This window comes from Camelina sativa, chromosome 15 (assembly GCF_030686135.1).
Source record: "Camelina sativa cultivar CO46 ecotype springtype chromosome 15, ASM3068613v1".
NCBI lineage: Eukaryota > Viridiplantae > Streptophyta > Magnoliopsida > Brassicales > Brassicaceae > Camelina > Camelina sativa.
The window spans coordinates 19,462,033-19,479,732 of NC_141894.1; the positions used below are offsets into that span (position 1 = coordinate 19,462,033).

Consider the following 17,700-nt stretch of genomic DNA (forward strand, 5'->3'; position numbering starts at 1 on the left):
TGGTCAACAATTAGTTTATATGTCTTTTATATATGGTGATCCGGTCCCCCAACATCGAGATAAAGTTTGGGATAAGTTATCGGATATCGGGTCTTTTCGTGTTGATCCTTGGTTTATGATTGGTGATTTTAATGAATTGGTTGGTAATCATGAGAAAAGAGGAGGTGCTTTACGCCCAGTCTCTTCCTTTGTCCCCTTTATTTCCATGATTCGTCATTGTGGGATGTTGGAGTTCCCTTGTTATGGTGAACAATTATCCTGGAGAGGTAACCGGTGCAATAACCAGGTGGTCCGTTGCCGGTATCGCACAAAAAATTTCGGGATTCCGGGCTTTGTGGATAAGATTAAAAATTGCAGGAATTCGATTTCGTGGTGGAGAAAGAATAATATTTTTTCTGGCCCAAGACTCATTTCTTCCTTGAAGGCGGCTCTACAAGAGGCGAAAATGGATGATCGGATTTCTCAAGAGGAAATTCGCGGTATAGAAAGGAAATTGAAGGAGGCGTATCGGGACGAGGAATTATACTGGCAACAAAAGAGTAGGAAGTTTTGGTTGCGGGTTGGGGATAAGAACACAAAATTTTTCCAAGCATCCACTTGACAGCGTCGGGTAAGAAATAGGATCATTGGATTGTTTGATGCAGAGAATGTATGGAATGAATCGGTTACGGGTATGGAGAATACTGCTATAAAATATTTTGAGGATCTTTTTAGGAACTCAGATACACGCGGTGTTTCGGAGATGTTACACGAGGTTACCCCTTTGATTTTGGATGTCATGAATAGAGAGCTTATTCGGGATGTTTCTGAAGCGGAAGTTTGGAAAGCCTTTTTTGCTATGCATCCGGAGAAAACACCAGGACCTGACGGAATGACGGCTTTGTTTTTTCAACGATTTTGGTCTTCCTTGAAAGGAGATTTAGTGGCACTGGTCAGAGAGTTTTTCCGATCAGGTAGTTTTGATCCACATTTGAATGAAACAAATATTTGTCTTATTCCTAAAGTTGATCGGCCGCAGCGAATGATGGAGTTTAGACCGATAAGTCTTTGTAATGTGAGCTATAAAATTATTTCAAAGTTTTTATGCTTTCGGCTAAAACGGTTTCTCCCTGGCCTGGTTTCTGAAACTCAATCGGCTTTTGTTTCGGGTCGTTTAATTACGGATAATATTTTGGTGGCCCAGGAAATGTTCCATGGGTTAAATACTAATCAAAGGTGTAGGTCAGAGTTTCTGGCCTTTAAAACGGACATGAGTAAGGCTTATGATCGTGTGGAACGGGATTTCTTAGAGGCGGTTATGATTAAGCTTGGATTTGATAGGAAATGGATTTCCTGGATCATGTGGTGTGTTTCCTCGGTGTCATATCAAGTTCTCCTCAATGGTCAACCCCGGGGTTTTATTAAACCACAGAGAGGACTACGTCAGGGAGACCCGTTATCACCGTATTTGTTTATCCTTTGCACGGAGGTGCTGATAGCGAATATTAAAAAGGCTGAACGGGAAAAGAAAGTAACGGGTATCTCAATCGCTCGCGATAGTCCTACCATCTCGCACTTGCTGTTTGCTGATGATAGTCTGTTTTTTTGTAAAGCAGAGGTGGCTGAATGCCAGACGGTCATGGAAATTATCAGAAATTATGGCAAAGCCTCAGGGCAAGAGGTTAATTTGGAAAAATCTTCTATAATGTTTGGTAAGAAGGTTCCTTCGGAGTTAAGGGATCAGTTAAAATCAGTTATTGGTAATTCTAAAGAGGGAGGTATGGGTTCTTATCTGGGCATCCCTGAAAATCTCCAAGGTTCAAAAACGAAGGTTTTTGGCTATGTCAAGGATCGGTTGGATGATCGCGTTAATGGTTGGAATGCAAAGTTTTTATCGAAGGGTGGTAAAGAGATCATGATTAAATCAGTGGCAGTGGCACTCCCTACCCATGTGATGTCCTGTTACAAATTGCCGCAAGAGTTGACATCCAAATTAACGAGTGCTATCTCCACTTTTTGGTGGAAATCCAATGATAGGGCTCGTGGTCTATATTGGATGGCCTGGGATAAATTATGTAAGGATAAGTGTGAAGGGGGTCTAGGTTTCAGAGCCCTGGAGCAATTTAATGATGCTATGTTAGCAAAACAGTATTGGCGGTTAATTCAACATCCGACGTCCTTAATGGCTCGGGTGTTGAAAGGCCGATACTTTAGAAATAAACACCCTCTTATGGCAAAAAACCATATAACCCCTCTTTTGCTTGGAGGAGTATTTTTTCAACTAAGGAATTAGTGGAATATGGAGCACGGTGGGCGGTAGGCTCGGGTTGCTCTATTTCGGTTTGGAGAGACCCATGGATACCGGATACCCGTCCACGTGCAGCAATTGGTCGGGGACGGCTCTGGTTACCGAGCTTGATGGTGAATCACTTAATTAATCTTGTTACGAAGGATTGGCATTTACCTACTCTAGAGGAGTTTTTGGATCCGGGAGATATACCGATTATTCGGAGTATGGCGGTCAGTAAGGTCCAGCAACCGGATCGATTGGTTTGGCACTTTACCAAGTCCGGGAGGTATACGGTTAAATCAGGTTACCGGTTAGCCAGAGAATTAATGACGGAAGTCGAATATGGGCCGTCATGTATGGAACTTAGGGCCCAGTCGTGGAAACTCGATGTTCCACCGAAGGTCCAACACTTCTTCTGGCAGGTTGCTTCGGGTACGCTTCCAGTGTTGGAACGACTTGCGTATAGGGGTGTCCGGTGTGATACTCTTTGCAAACGGTGTGATTCTGCACCAGAGACGATCAATCATGCTCTATTCGAGTGCCCACGCTCGCGCGATGTATGGGGGTTGTCACCGGTTCGGTTAAGCCCAGATGGTTTTCCTTATGTTTCAATCTTTGCAAATTTGGATTTTATTTTCTGGCGGGCAGCTTCTCAGTCGGGGGTTCCAGATGTAGCTTCTCGCCTCCCCTGGATACTTTGGTCACTATGGAAGGATATAAATAAAAAAGTTTTTCAGGGGTTGGAGGCAGAGCCGTTGGAGATTTTACTTCAGGCGAATAATGATAAATCATTGTGGGAAGAAGTCAAATCTTATTCAGACAATCATTTACAGTCTATGCCTCTATTGGAGGATAGGGGGGGCGTTTCCTCGTTGTCAGATTGATGGTTCTTGGAAAGGTTCAGATCCTCTGCAGGGTCTGGAGTGGTGGTGTTGTCGTGATGAAGATTCGACGCTTCTTCTTGGAGCACGGAGCCAGAGGCGCGGTCTCACATCCTTACATGCAGAGTTACAAGCCTTGATTTGGGCTATGGAATCCCTATTGGCGTCTGGAGTTGATTGCCAGAGCTTCGAGACAGATTGTGCAGAATTAGTGGCGATGGTGCGGACCCCTGACGATTGGCCAGCCTTTTCGAATCTGTTGGAGGAGTTTTTTGCGTTCAGATCATGCTTCCCTTCCTTCTCTCTGACCAGGATCCCTCGAGAGCTCAACGCACGGGCAGATTGTCTTGCTCGTTCTTCAAGATCTTTATTTTCTGAAATTTCATTAATTGAATTAATGTTTGGTTGAAAAAAAAAAAAAAAAAAACTAGAAAACTAAAACGATTAGTATGCAAAATTTCTAAATTATAAAATTAGTTTGAGTTTTTATATAAGTAATCAATACATAATTTCATGTTTTTATTTATTTGTGACATTAAACTTTAAAGATGGAATCACAAACTTTAAAAATATAATCGTAAGCTTTTAATGACTTTTCAAAATACTTTCTTTTAGAAGGAAGTTTCCACTTCTGTTCTAAAATTTTATAAAATCACATGACGAGATGATATAACGGGACGGATTTAGGTGAATATTTAAATAATTAAAAATATATATTAACTTGGTAATATAACACGGGTAAATCATCACATTATTTTGTTAAGATCATTAATATCAAAATATTAGATATAATTAATTATATTGAGTTACAATTATGTAAAATACAACTGTCCTACGATATACCACATGTTAAACACTAAACAAAACAAACAAATACAACTTAAATTTTTTCTTTTAGTTACAAAAATATTGTCCCGCGGTGTACCGCGGGTTAAAATCTAGTTTCTTATTAGTATCTCTATCAATATTTGAGAAATTAATATCCGATCTTTATAGAATATTTTTTTGTTAAGTTTAATCTTGCATTTAATGATTATTTGATTAGATTTTGTTATTAACTTTTTAATAAATGTGAACTTTATACTATTAATCTATAATAACTACTTACGTTTAGAACTTTCCAAAATTTTTGGAGAAGACATTTTTTGGGGGGAATTAATGATAGTTTTATTCAGATTTTAATCAATCGTCTCAATGAATGTCAATATTTGTGTTTAAATTTGTGAGTATAATTTGGCGTAGTCTAGTGGTATGAGTCGAAATCTGCTGTACCGCATGGTCCTAGCCTCCTTTGTTCGAATCCCAGCATTTTTTTATAGTTAAGAAAAATTTACAAATTACTTTTATCTTCTTCCTTGAGATTTGGTTTCGGCAAAATCACGCCATCACTTAAATTTTTTCCACGATTTTCATCAGTTTTCTTGTTTTATCTAATATACTATACAGAAATATGTTAGATTCATCAATTAACAATTGGTTTATTAATTTAAAACAAAAACAATATTATCTACAAATCTCATTTTTTTGCTCAAACATGTCTAACCCTCTTGAATCGCCACCATCAAACGCTTTTACGGTCGTCGGTATTTATCCACCAAAGAATTTTGAGGGAGACAACTTGAATCCTTTCATCCCACATATAATATATGAGATTCCAAAATTACGTTCATTGAAAAAAATCAAAAAAAGCACATAACCCATTAACTCGTTTTAAAGGACGCAGATCTTTTTTCATCCGAATCCGATTTAAGAATTTCGGGTAATTTTAAAAGTAGAACCCGACCCATCAAACGTAAATGTCTCATTTAACCTTAATGAAGTTGTTTTCTGGTAATAACGTCGGGGGCATTTTTGTCTGAAAGAAAAATTGTACTTATCTTTTACTAATATAGGGATTTCCATATCTTTTAATTGTAATTAACTTTTTGTATACAATATTTCCCATATACCAACGAAATAATGAGTCTGATTGGTAACGTATCCAAAGTTGTACAGAAAAGCTGTAAGCTAGAGCTGTAAGCTTTTACTGAATAGTGCAAAGCTGTAAGAAAGAGTTGTACATGAAAGCGGTACAAAAAAGCTGAGAATAAAGTTTTTTAATAAAGTGTTTTGTAAAGCTTTTATGATTGGTAAAAAATCAAACCTGTACACTTATACCACTTTGTTTTTGGTTACCAATCACACCCAATAGTTGATGCAAAAAGTCAAAACTATTAAGTTCATTTTGCTAGATATGCTTCACTCTAAAACAGTAAAACCATTGGATCATTATCACGCACACTTCAAATAAAAATTCTCTTATATCCATAATTTATATTTTATATTACTTTTAACACAATTTTCCAATCGTATCGTTGAGGATGATAATTGCTTAACAGTTAAATTTTCATATTTTTTCAAAACCTTCCACCTCTCTATTGGAAATATATGCATCGCATTACTACAAAAAGAAAAGAACCTTTCATATAATTGTTTTCAATATCTCAAAATACCAAATTATGGATATGACAAGTACATGACTCTAGGATTCATATCCAAACGTTTTTTTCCTACCAAAAAAAAATATCCAAATGTTTTTTTTACACCTTTTTTGCTTTCTTTTATATAAAATCTATTATCACAATCTTGACCTCTCAAATTATATATATTTAGATCTAAAGATTGTGATACATTTTCTAACACTGTGAAAAGTGTGTGAGCCATGTTATCTACTTTCAAAAGTTTAACAAAATATTCTTTTACTTTAAAAGGAATTTGATAAAAATGTACGCACTTTTGAATTATTGAAATGTACTCTTGATTGCTAGCATCGCAATATAGTCCAAATTTAACGGAAAATATGTTTCTTTTTTTTCACTCTCATAATAAGTTTTGCTTTAATTTTTGATGTAATTAAAAAAACAATTTATATTGCATGTTATGAGTAAGATAATAATTGTTAATGTTTCAGTAGTAATTTGAAAAAACATGCTCTTATATCACGAAATCAATTTTTGCAAACATCTCTGTTAGTCGTTAAAAAAATTCTTATACAAGTGAGACTTGCAGTTCTAGTTAGGCAATTTGATGTTCATATATTTTACATTGTTTTCCTTTATATTATTCACATCTTTTGTATCTTTTGCTATTTATTTTGACCATTATTGTGTAGCTTTAGGACCAATCATGCATTATAGTTTAGTTGCATTGCATTTGCATCTTTTCATGCATAAACAGGTGATTTTGGAGCTTAAGGAGCATGGAAGCAATGCTGAGGAGAAGTGAAGCAACCATGAAGGAAAAGCAAGAGAGTTAAGGCTGAAACAATAAGGTCCATAGTCCAACTCGACCGCACACTCGACCAGACACTCGACCGTGTGCTGAGGAGGACTCGACCGAGTGGAGAATGCACGAGAGAAGCTAGCTCGACCTGCCACTCGACCGAGCACATGTCGAGTTGACCGAGCCGTTGACTATTTTGTCTTTTAGTATTTTTAGGGCTTCCACCCCCTCTCCTATATAAGGCCTTGTACCTGCAGCCACCAAAAAGTCCAACTTTTAGATATTCTCTAAACCTAGTTTTTACCCTTTTGGGAATTATTCTTTTTGCACTTTTTATTTTCCTTAGATTTTGTACTTGTTTTAGAGAGAAAAGACTAGATTCTTGTATTTTGTTGGCTTCATAACTTTCAAGATATAAAGATTTCGAGTTTCTTCATCAATATTGTAGATCTCTGTGTTATCTTTCATTTGATGCAAGTTTCAATATTTTCTGGGTTTATGATTTTTGTGTTCATCATGTGTTCTTGTGAGTAGTTCTTTAGGATCTTGAGGATGGGTTAGGCTGGATTGATCTTGTGGTTTGTGTGATTTGGTCAAGCTTGATTGCTGTAGATCTTTTCTAGGCTAGATGATCTTAATGCTGATCCTGAACTGAGAGGTTAGGGTTTGATTTCAATCATCTTAGCATCACACCAATGTTTAAGGAGCATAGATAAGGCTAGATCTAGAGCTTACCATTAGGCTTGCTAAGAGATTAGAGGTCTTGTTTGGTTTGAGATGTATTGCTTAATGCCTGCTTGTGTAGATTCTTTACTGTGTGAGAACAAGTCTAGAATTGCATAGGTTTGATTGTTTCTTGCCATGAGAGTGGAAGAAACTTGTCTTAGATTTATATGTCTAGAGATTAGCTCAAAGTTTGCTTGAGATTTGTTGACCAAGTTAGATAACCACAATGATTAGTTCAGCCCATGAATCCCTCCTCAAGGCCTTCTTTGTTTATTGATTTTTAAGTCTTAATCATGTTGCTTGCTTGTTGTTTGATTCATATTTGCATTGCTCTATTTTTATTGTGTTGCTCTGTTTCCCGGATTTATCCAGCTCGACCCTGTACTCGACCTACAGTCGGTCGAGTGCTTGCTCGAGTTCATCCCCAGAACTCTTGTTTATGATTTTTGATTGTTCTGTTTCATTCCTATTTGCATTTCTGTTTCATCTACTCATTGTCCTGTTCATTATTGTCTTGCATTAGTTCATCATAGTAGTTTCTATTTCTGTTCTAGCTTCATATAGTTATAATCATTTTGTTCCATTCACATTTAGCTCTTAGTTCTTGTAGTTTTACTTTCTGCATCTTTACATTTTCATCTTAGGATTGTTAGTGACAAACAATCTTTGCATTTGGCTTAACTTAGATTCATATACATATCTTAATTGTTCACAAACACTCATTTAGGATTGATACCTATTATACTACAACAGCATAAGGGGAATTGAAACACCCATCCATCTATCCATTCATATCTCACCATTGCATACATTCATCATCATTCATTCATCACCCACACCAAAAGATCTTGTTTCAATTTGGCGCCGTTGCCCATTTGAGTGTGTTTTTGTGACATTTAGGATCAATATTAGTCTAAGATTAAGTTCGTTTCTACTCTTGTGAAGTTGTTGTACTCGAATCTTCTACTGCTTGGTTGAAGTTGAATTTCAGGTACCACTCGACCAGTCACTCGACCACCACTCGACCGAGCAGTGATCGAGCACTTGATCGAGTCAGAAGCCGTGTACATTTGGGCACCACTTCCCAGTCGACACAACCACCCACACGAGCCTGAGCTCAATTGTGAACCTGTTCGAGTCTGTACTCGCGTTTGTTGATGCACACAAGGTCTAAGGGGAAAGACAATCTTCAAAGGCCTATTGACAACATCCATAGGAAGCAAAAGGGTTTGGGAAATCAGAGAAGGAGAGTAGTTCAACAACAGCAAGAGGTTCCAATCATAATGGAGAAACAAGATCAAGTTCCAAGACCAAGGAACATTGATGCTGGAGATGCACCCAACACCCACAACCAAAGGGCTGGTATTGTGCCTCCAACAGTGCCAAAAAATAACTTTGAGATCAAGAGTGGATTGATCTCCATGATTCAAGCCAACAAGTTTCATGGGTTGCCAATGGAGGATCCACTAGATCACCTTGATGAGTTTGACAGAATCTGTGGTCTTACAAAGATAATTGGAGTGAGTGAAGATGGATTCAAGTTGAGGCTCTTCCCATTCTCACTTGGAGATAAGGCACACCTTTGGGAGAAGACTCTTCCTACTGGAGCAATAACCACATGGGATGCTTGCAAGAAGGCTTTCTTGGCAAAAAATTTCTCAAATGCAAGGACTACTAGATTGAGGAATGAAATTTCTGGGTTTGCTCAACGAAACAATGAAAGCTTTTGTGAAGCTTGGGAGAGGTTTAAAGAATTCCAGACTCAATGCCCTCATCATGGCTTCAGCAATGAGTCACTCTTGAGTACATTGTATAGAGGAGTGCTTCCCAAGATCAGGATGCTTCTTGACACAGCTTCTAATGGCAACTTCCTCAACAAGAATATGGAATAAGGTTGGGAGTTAGTTGAGAATCTTGCTCAGTCAGATGGCAACTATAATGAGGACTATGACAGAACCATAAGGAGTTCCTCAACTGATCAAGAGGACAAATACAAGAAGGACTTGAAGATGGTCAATGAGAAGCTTGACAAGATCCTTCTTAGCCAACAAAAGTCTATTCACTTCATTGGTGAAGAAGAGGTTCAAGTTCAAGAGAGGGAGACTGAGTTTGCTGAGTTGTGCTACATGCAAAACCAGGGAGGATTCAAAGGCTACAACCAAGGAGGTTTCAAGAACAACAATCTCTCTTATAGGAGTACCAATGTGGCCAAACCTCAAGACCAAGTCTATCCACCTCAATAGCCTCAACAGCAACAACACTATGTCCCCAAGCAACAACATCATGTGTTCCAGCCTCAGTTGTGTCCCCCACCAGGGTTTTAGACTAACCAAGGCCAAGAACAAGACTTAAGAGCAATGATGCAACAATTGTTGATTGGGCAAACACAAGGAAATATTGAGGCAGCAAACAGATTTGCTGAGTTGAACAGGAGGATATCAGATGTTTACAGTGAACTCCATGCCAAGTTTGATACACTTACTTCCAAGATTGTGACTATGGAGACTCAACTAGCTAATGCACCAATTAACAAAGGCAAGGCCATTATGCACTCTATAGAATCTGCTCATGCTATCAATCTACGCAGTGGAAGGGTTCTACCAACAAGAGAGGGAGCTTTACCAGACACTGAGGACAGTGGTAATCAAGAAGGGGAGGGTTTTGAACAAGAAGAAACTCAGAATCAAAACGCCATCGAACTCGACCCACCACTCGACCACTCACTCGACCGAGTGTGTGATCGAGCACCCGATCGAGCAGCCTCTCAAGAAAAAACTAAGCCAGTTGCTTCCAAAGAAAAAGAAGTCCGGTTCATTCCTCCTCCTTACAAGTCTCCACTACCTTTCCCAGGAAGATTTAAGAAGCAGATGGTTGAAAAATACAAGGCATTGTTTGACAAACAAGTTAGAGAGATTGAGCTTAGAATGCCTCTAATAGATGCCTTTGTGATGATTCCTCCTTACCAGAAATTCTTGAAAGATGTTGTGATGGAAAGGATCAAAGAAGTTCAAGGGATGGTGATTCTTAGCCAAGAGTACAGTGCCATCATCACAAAGCAAGTGAACCCTCAAAAGCTAAGGGATCCTGGTTCCTTTACTCTACCTTGCTCTATAGGCCCTATAACCTTCAACAGATGCCTATGTGATTTGGGAGCCTCAGTAAGCCTAATGCCTCTATCAGTTGCTAAACGCCTAGGGTTTACAAGGTATAAGCCATGCAATATATCCTTGATCTTGGCTGATAGATCAATAAGATTACCACATGGTGTTTTGGAGGATCTACCAGTTAGAGTTGGAGAAGTAGAAGTCCCAACAGACTTTGTAGTCTTGGAAATGGATGAAGAACCAAAGGACCCTTTGATACTAGGGAGACCTTTCCTAGCTACAGCAGGAGCAATAATTGATTTGAGACAAGGGAAGATTGATCTTAACTTGGGAGAGGACTTCAAAATGACATTTGACATTGTGGAGGCTATGAAGAAACCAACCATTGGAGGGCAAGTCTTTTGGACTGAAGAGATGGACAAACAATCAGAGGAATTGATGGAAGAACTAGCAGAACAAGATCACCTTAGAACTGTTTTAACCAAGAGTGGGGAGGAAGGATTCATTCATCAAGAAACCAAGGCTTATGAGGAGATATTGGACTCCTTTAGAGAATCAGACCATCCAGAGGTTTTTGAGGGATTACCAGCACAAAGGGAGGAAGTCTGGTCAGTTCAAATTGCAACTTTGGATAGCTCGACCATCAACTCGAGCACACACTCGACCGAGCACCAGAGCCACTCGACCGAGTGCAACGCCGAGTCCTACAAAAATGATTGGTCCGAACTAAAGGCACCAAAAGTAGAGCTCAAACCTCTCCCATCTGGTAAAGCTAAGGAAGTATAGGAAAGCAATTGGTTATACTTTGGATGACATTCAAGGCCTTTCACCTAGTCTTTGCATGCATAGAATCCATCTTGAAAATGAATCTTACTCCAGCATTGAACCTCAAAGAAGATTAAACCCCAACCTAAAAGAAGTAGTTAAAAAAGAGATCCTTAAGTTGCTTGATGCTGGTGTAATCTATCCTATCTCTGATAGTACTTGGGTTTCACCAGTTCATTTTATCCCAAAAAAGGGAGGAATAACTGTAGTAAAGAATGATCAGGATGAGTTAATCCCCACTAGAACCATTACAGGGCATAGAATGTGCATAGACTATAGAAAGCTTAATTCAGCTACTAGGAAAGATCATTTTCCTCTTCCTTTCATTGATCAAATGTTGGAAAGATTAGCTAATCACACTCACTACTGTTTCTTGGATGGATATTCTGGATTTTTCCAAATTCCTATTCATCCCAATGATCAAGAGAAGACAACATTCACATGTCCATATGGTACTTTTGCTTATAGAATGATGCCATTTGGATTATGCAATGCTCCAGCAACTTTTCAAAGATGCATGATGTCTATCTTCTCTGATCTCATTGAAGATGTTGTGGAAGTTTTTATGGATAATTTCTCTGTCTATGGAGACTCCTTTCCTTCTTGTCTTGCTAATTTATGCAGGGTTTTAAAGAGATGTGAAGAGACAAATCTTGTTTTGAACTGGGAAAAGTGTCACTTCATGGTTGAAGAAGGGATAGTTCTTGGTCATAAGATTTCAGAAAAGGGGATTGAGGTTGATAAGGCAAAGATTGAAGTCATGGTTCAACTCCAAGCACCAAAAACAGTCAAGGACATAAGAAGCTTTCTTGGGCATGCTGGGTTTTATAGGAGGTTCATCAAGGACTTCTCAAAGATAGCTAGGCCATTGACAAGGTTGCTTTGTAAGGAGACTGAGTTCAACTTTGATGAAGATTGCTTGAAGGCTTTCAAGGAGATCAAAGGTGCTTTGATTTCAGCTCCAATAGTCCAAGCTCCAAACTGGGATCTCCCATTTGAGATTATGTGTGATGCTTCAGACTTTGCAGTAGGAGCAGTCCTAGGGCAGAAAAAAGATAAGAGACTGCATGTGATTCACTATGCAAGTAGAACCTTGGATGAAACTCAAGGAAGATATTCAACAACAGAGAAAGAGCTCTTAGCAGTGGTATTTGCCTTTGAAAAGTTCAGAAGCTACTTAGTAGGGTCCAAGGTGATTGTGTACACTGATCATGCTTCTTTGAGGCACATCTACTCAAAGAAAGATACTAAACCAAGGTTGTTAAGGTGGATTTTGCTTCTCCAAGAGTTTGACATGAAAATAGTTGATAAAAAGGAGATAGAGAATGGAGTAGCTGATCACTTGTCTAGAATGAGGATAGAAGAGGAGATTCCAATCGATGATTCAATGCCTGAGGAGAAATTGATGCTGATTGGGTCAACACGGCTCCCAACTCGACCTCTCACTCGAACATGCACTCGGCCGAGTATGTTTGGGTGCCCAATCGAGCAGGTCGAGATGGAGGAGTGGATGGCACTTGAGAGTGAATATCTACCTTGGTATGCTGATATAGTCAATTACAAGGTGTGTGAAGAAATCCCAGCAGACATGGACTCCTATAGGAAGAAGAAACTCCTCAGGGACATCAATGGATACTATTGGGATGAACCTTACTTATACAAGAAGGGATCAGATGGATTGTTTAGAAGATGCATAGCAGAGAATGAAGTTGAAGGAGTGTTAGGACATTGCCATGGTTCTGCTTATGGAGGCCATTTTACAACTTTCAAGACAGCCCAAAAAGTCTTACAAGCTGGTCTATGGTGGCCTACATTGTTCAAAGACACTCACAAGTTCATCACAAAGTGTGATGCTTGCCAAAGGATGGGGAACATCACAAGAAGGAATGAGATGCCTCAAAATCCAATTCTTGAAGTTGAGATGTTTGATGTGTGGGGAATTGATTTCATGGGACCCTTTAATCCTCCTTCAAATGGGAATGCCTACATCTTAGTAGCAGTGGACTATGTCTCCAAATGGGTGGAAGCCATTGCTAGCTCCACTAATGATCATAAGGTGGTTCTTAAACTTTTTAAGAACATAATCTTTCCAAGGTATGGAATCCCAAGAGTTGTGATAAGTGATGGAGGATCACACTTCATCAATAAAATCTTTGAAGGAATGCTAAGGAAGTATGGAGTTAAGCACAAGGTGTCTACAGCCTATCACCCTCAGACAAGTGGTCAAGTTGAGGTGTCAAACAAACAGATCAAGGCCATTCTATCAAGAATAGTAGGAGCAACAAGGAAGGATTGGTCTAGTAAACTTGATAAAACACTTTGGGCTTATAGAACAGCTTTCAAAACTTCTATAGGAAGAACTCCATTCCAGCTTGTGTATGGAAAGTCTTGTCACCTTCCAGTTGAAGTTGAGTACAAGGCTCTATGGGCAATCAAACTCCTGAACTTGGATCTTGAAACAGCACAAGCTAATAGAAGCCTTGATTTGCATGAACTTGAGGAGATCAGATTGGAAGCTTATGAAAACTCCAAAATCTACAGGGAGAGGACTAAGGCCTTCCATGATAAGAAGATTCTCATCAAGGACCTTAAGCCTGGAGACCAAGCTTTGCTTTACAATTCAAAACTCAAGTTATTCCCTGGGAAGTTGAAAAGTAGATGGGGAGGTCCTTTTGAAATAAAAGAGATCTTACCATATGGAGCTGTCACACTTCTCAACAAGGATGGTAGTGAGTTCACAGTCAATGGTCAGAGGGTTAAGAAGTATTTGGGAGAGATGGAGACACATGAGAAGTGCTCAATGCTTCTCAAAGATGCCCCTCAAGCTTGAAGAGCCATGGAAGTCAAGCTTAGTGACTCTAAACAAGCTCACTAGGGAGGAAGTCCCTAAGGTATCCCTGTCTATATTATTTAGGATTTTTGGTATTTTGACTTGTTTTGGTATTTTTGAGGTCAGGAAAGCAAGGGAGTCTAAACAGAAGAAAAGAGGAACATCCGCGGTCCAGCTCGACCCCCCCAGTCGGACACGCACTCGACTGAGTGCCGGTCGATCTCCGTCGTCGAGCTGCCCCAGAGTCCATCTCCAAGTCACCAACAAGACCCCAACTACTCCTATGACAGCATGTAGATGGATGTGGACAAGTTCTTCCACAATCCCTAAGGTACCACCATCACCTTCACTTGTAAATATCATTGCATTTCATAGTTGTGTTTTGTTTATAATCTTGAATCCTCTTACAAATTTCTTTCACACAGAGGACTGTGTGATTTAAGTTTGGGGGAGGGTTTGAGATAGCATTTGATGTTCTGTTTTGTGTTCTTATTTCAAATTTTTAGGATCTTCATATTAGTATTTGCATAGCATCTAAGGCATAGAAAAACCCTACAAATTTGAAAATTTTTGAAAAAATCTTTATAAAAAAAAGAGTGTTCATGTAGTTTGCATTGCATATTAGGATCTTGTTTAGCATGTTTCATGTAGGATTGTATAATATTTGCATTAGGGATCTATGATGAGTATTTTCTTGTTAGCTTGCTTAATTCACTAGACTAGGATCAATGCCCAAGTTAATAGTACTTTGATGCTAGTTAAGTAGTTGGAAGCATAAGATTGAACCAAGCCTTGAATTCTTGCATTGCATTTGGTCTATATTGAAGCATGTTGTGATTTGAAACCATTTCCTACTTATAAGAGCCTAATATTGTCTTATAATTATCAATGTGTGCATTGCTTTAAACTCATGGATACCATATACATATTTGGATCATCTTTCTCCTTTTTACCACTCTTATTGATCCAAGTAGCTGATTAAACCATTAAGAATCAGTTCCCCTACCCTTAACCAACCCTTCTTTCAAGCCATGTTTATTCTTGTGTGTGTGAGGCCTATTTTTGGGATTGAGCTTGGTAGAAAGTGTTAGGTTTGAACTGACAAGAGTAAGACCTTGTGTAGTTCTAGTTTTCATTTTTCAAACTAGATAGGACTAGGTGGTTCACTTGTTGGGTTTGGGACTTGGCTGTTATGAAAAGAAAAGAAAAGAAAGAAAAAGAGAAAGAGAACAAAGGGTAGAGTCTTTAAGAGGAGATTGAGTTTAAACAAAGTCTAGTGAAAGGATGGGAAGTAAAGTATTGTTGAAAATGGTTCTAGCTTAAGAAAGAAAAAGAAAGAAAAGGAAAGTCTAGCAAAAAGCTTATATGTCTTAAGAATAAGAAGAAAAGAGAACCATAGCAAATAAGTAAGAATCCCCCATCCCACTAGATAGATCAAATAAGAAACCTCTCCTAAGACTTGAAAACCAAAAAGAGAAAAGGGTGAAAGAGAAAAGAAGAAGTAAAGGGTAGCACTAGGATCATTTGGGTTTAGATTGCTAGGATAAACACTTTGGGTACCTTTGGGTAGACAAGGTTTTGTTCTTGTATGTGTCTAAGTGTTCTTACCTTTAGCATTCTTCTAAAGCTCAATCTATTTTCATGAGAGAACCTTGATATTGACAAGCCCCACTCTAAAAAGAGACCATCATTGTCTCAAAACCTTTATCTCCAAGCCAAATGAGTTTAAGCATTGCATAGAATTGATTCATGTTCTTGATTAATGAATGTTAAAGGAAATGGTTGATTTGAATGCATGTGGACATCTAAGGCTCAAATCAGTAAAGGTTGTGATATGCTTGTCTAAAGTCTTTAAGTACAGCTCATTCAACTTGCATCATAGTATTATTAACTTGGACATTGATTCTAGATGGTCTATTTGCAAGCTTTAGGAGCTGAGATCCCATTTTCAAACTTCACTTACCGTCTTATGTCTTGATTATTTGCTTGAGGGCAAGCAAAGACTAAGTTTGGGGGTGTTGATGTTCATATATTTTACCTTGTTTCCCTTAGATTATTCACATCTTTTATATCTTTTGCTATCCATTTTCACCATTATTGTGTAGCTTTAGGACCAATCATGCATTATAGTTTAGTTGCATTGCATTTGCATCTTTTCATGCATAAACAGGTGATTTTGAAGCTTAAGGAGCATGGAAGCAATGCTGAGGAGAAGTGAAGCAACCATGAAGGAAAAGCAAGAGAGTTAAGGCTGAAACAACAAGGTCCAGAGTCCAACTCGACCGCACACTCGATCAGACACTCGACCGTGTGCTGAGGAGGACTCGACCGAGTGGAGAATGCACGAGAGAAGCTAGCTCGACCTGCCACTCGACCGAGCACAGGTCGAGTTGACCGAGCCGTTGACTATTTTGTCTTTTAGTAATTTTAGGGCTTCCACCCCCTCTCCTATATAAGGCCTTGTACCTGCAGCCACCAAAAGAGTCCTGCTTTTAGATATTCTCAAAACCTAGTTTTTACCCTCTTGGGAATTATTCTTTTCGCACTTTTTATTTTCCTTAGATTTTGTACTTGTTTTAGAGAAAAAAGACTAGATTCTTGTATTTTGTTGGCTTCATAACTTTCAAGATATAAAGATTTCGAGTTTTATTTCTTCATCAATATTGTAGATCTCTGTGTTATCTTTCATTTGATGCAAGTTTCAATATTTTCTGGGTTTATGATTTTTGTGTTCTTCATGTGTTCTTGTGAGTAGTTCTTTAGGATCTTGAGGATGTGTTAGGCTGGATTGATCTTGTGGTTTGTGTGATTTGGTCAAGCTTGATTGTTGTAGATCTCTTCTAGGCTAGATGATCTTAATGCTGATCCTGAACTGAGAGGTTAGGGTTTGATTTCAATCATCTTAGCATCACACCAATGTTTAAGGAGCATAGATAAGGCTAGATCTAGAGCTTACAATTAGGCTTGCTAAGAGATTAGAGGTCTTGTTTGGTTTGAGATGTATTGCTTAATGCCTGCTTATGTAGATTCTTTACTGTGTGAGAACAAGTCTAGAATTGCATAGGTTTGATTGTTTCTTGCCATGAGAGTGGAAGAAACTTGTCTTAGATTTATATGTCTAGAGATTAGCTCAAAGTTTGCTTGAGATTTGTTGACCAAGTTAGATAACCACAATGATTAGTTCAGCCCATGAATCCCTCCTCAAGGCCTTCTTTGTTTATTGATTTTTAAGTCTTAATCCTGTTGCTTGCTTGTTGTTTGATTCGTATTTGCATTGCTCTGTTTTTATTGTGTTGCTCTGTTTCCCAGATTTATCCAGCTCGACCCTGTACTCGACCTACACTCGGTCGAGTGCTTGCTCGAGTTCATCCCCAGAACTCTTGTTTATGATTTGTGATTGTTCTGTTTCATTCCTATTTGCATTTCTGTTTCATCTACTCATTGTCCTGTTCATTATTGTCTTGCATTAGTTCATCATAGTAGTTTCTATTTCTGTTCTAGCTTCATATTGTCATAATCATTCTGTTCCATTCACATTTAGCTCTTAGTTCTTGTAGTTTTACTTTCTGCATCTTTACATTTTCCTCTTAGGATTGGTAGTGACAAACAATCTTTGCATTTGGCTTAACTTAGATTCATATACATATCTTAATTGCTCACAAACACTCATTTAGGATTGATACCTCTTATACTGCACCACCATAAGGGGAATTGAAACACCCATCCATCTATCCATTCATATCTCACCATTGCATACATTCATCATAATTTATTCATCACCCACACGAAAAGATCTTGTTTCAC

General features: G+C 38.5%; 1 protein-coding gene and 1 non-coding gene across 2 annotated transcripts; one reads left to right on the plus strand and one right to left on the minus strand.

Annotated features, from left to right (window-relative positions):
* Positions 1-19: 19 nt before the first annotated feature.
* LOC147926872 (uncharacterized) lies at positions 20-601 on the plus strand. Its single transcript, XM_087487221.1, has one exon. It carries the CDS (start codon positions 20-22, stop codon positions 599-601), a length of 582 nt encoding a protein of 193 aa, XP_087343347.1.
* Positions 602-8,813: 8,212 nt separating this feature from the next.
* LOC147926873 (small nucleolar RNA R71) lies at positions 8,814-8,920 on the minus strand. The gene has a single exon (XR_015583133.1). It is a non-coding gene; the product is annotated as a small nucleolar RNA R71 (small nucleolar RNA).
* Between the last annotated feature and the right edge of the window lie 8,780 nt (positions 8,921-17,700).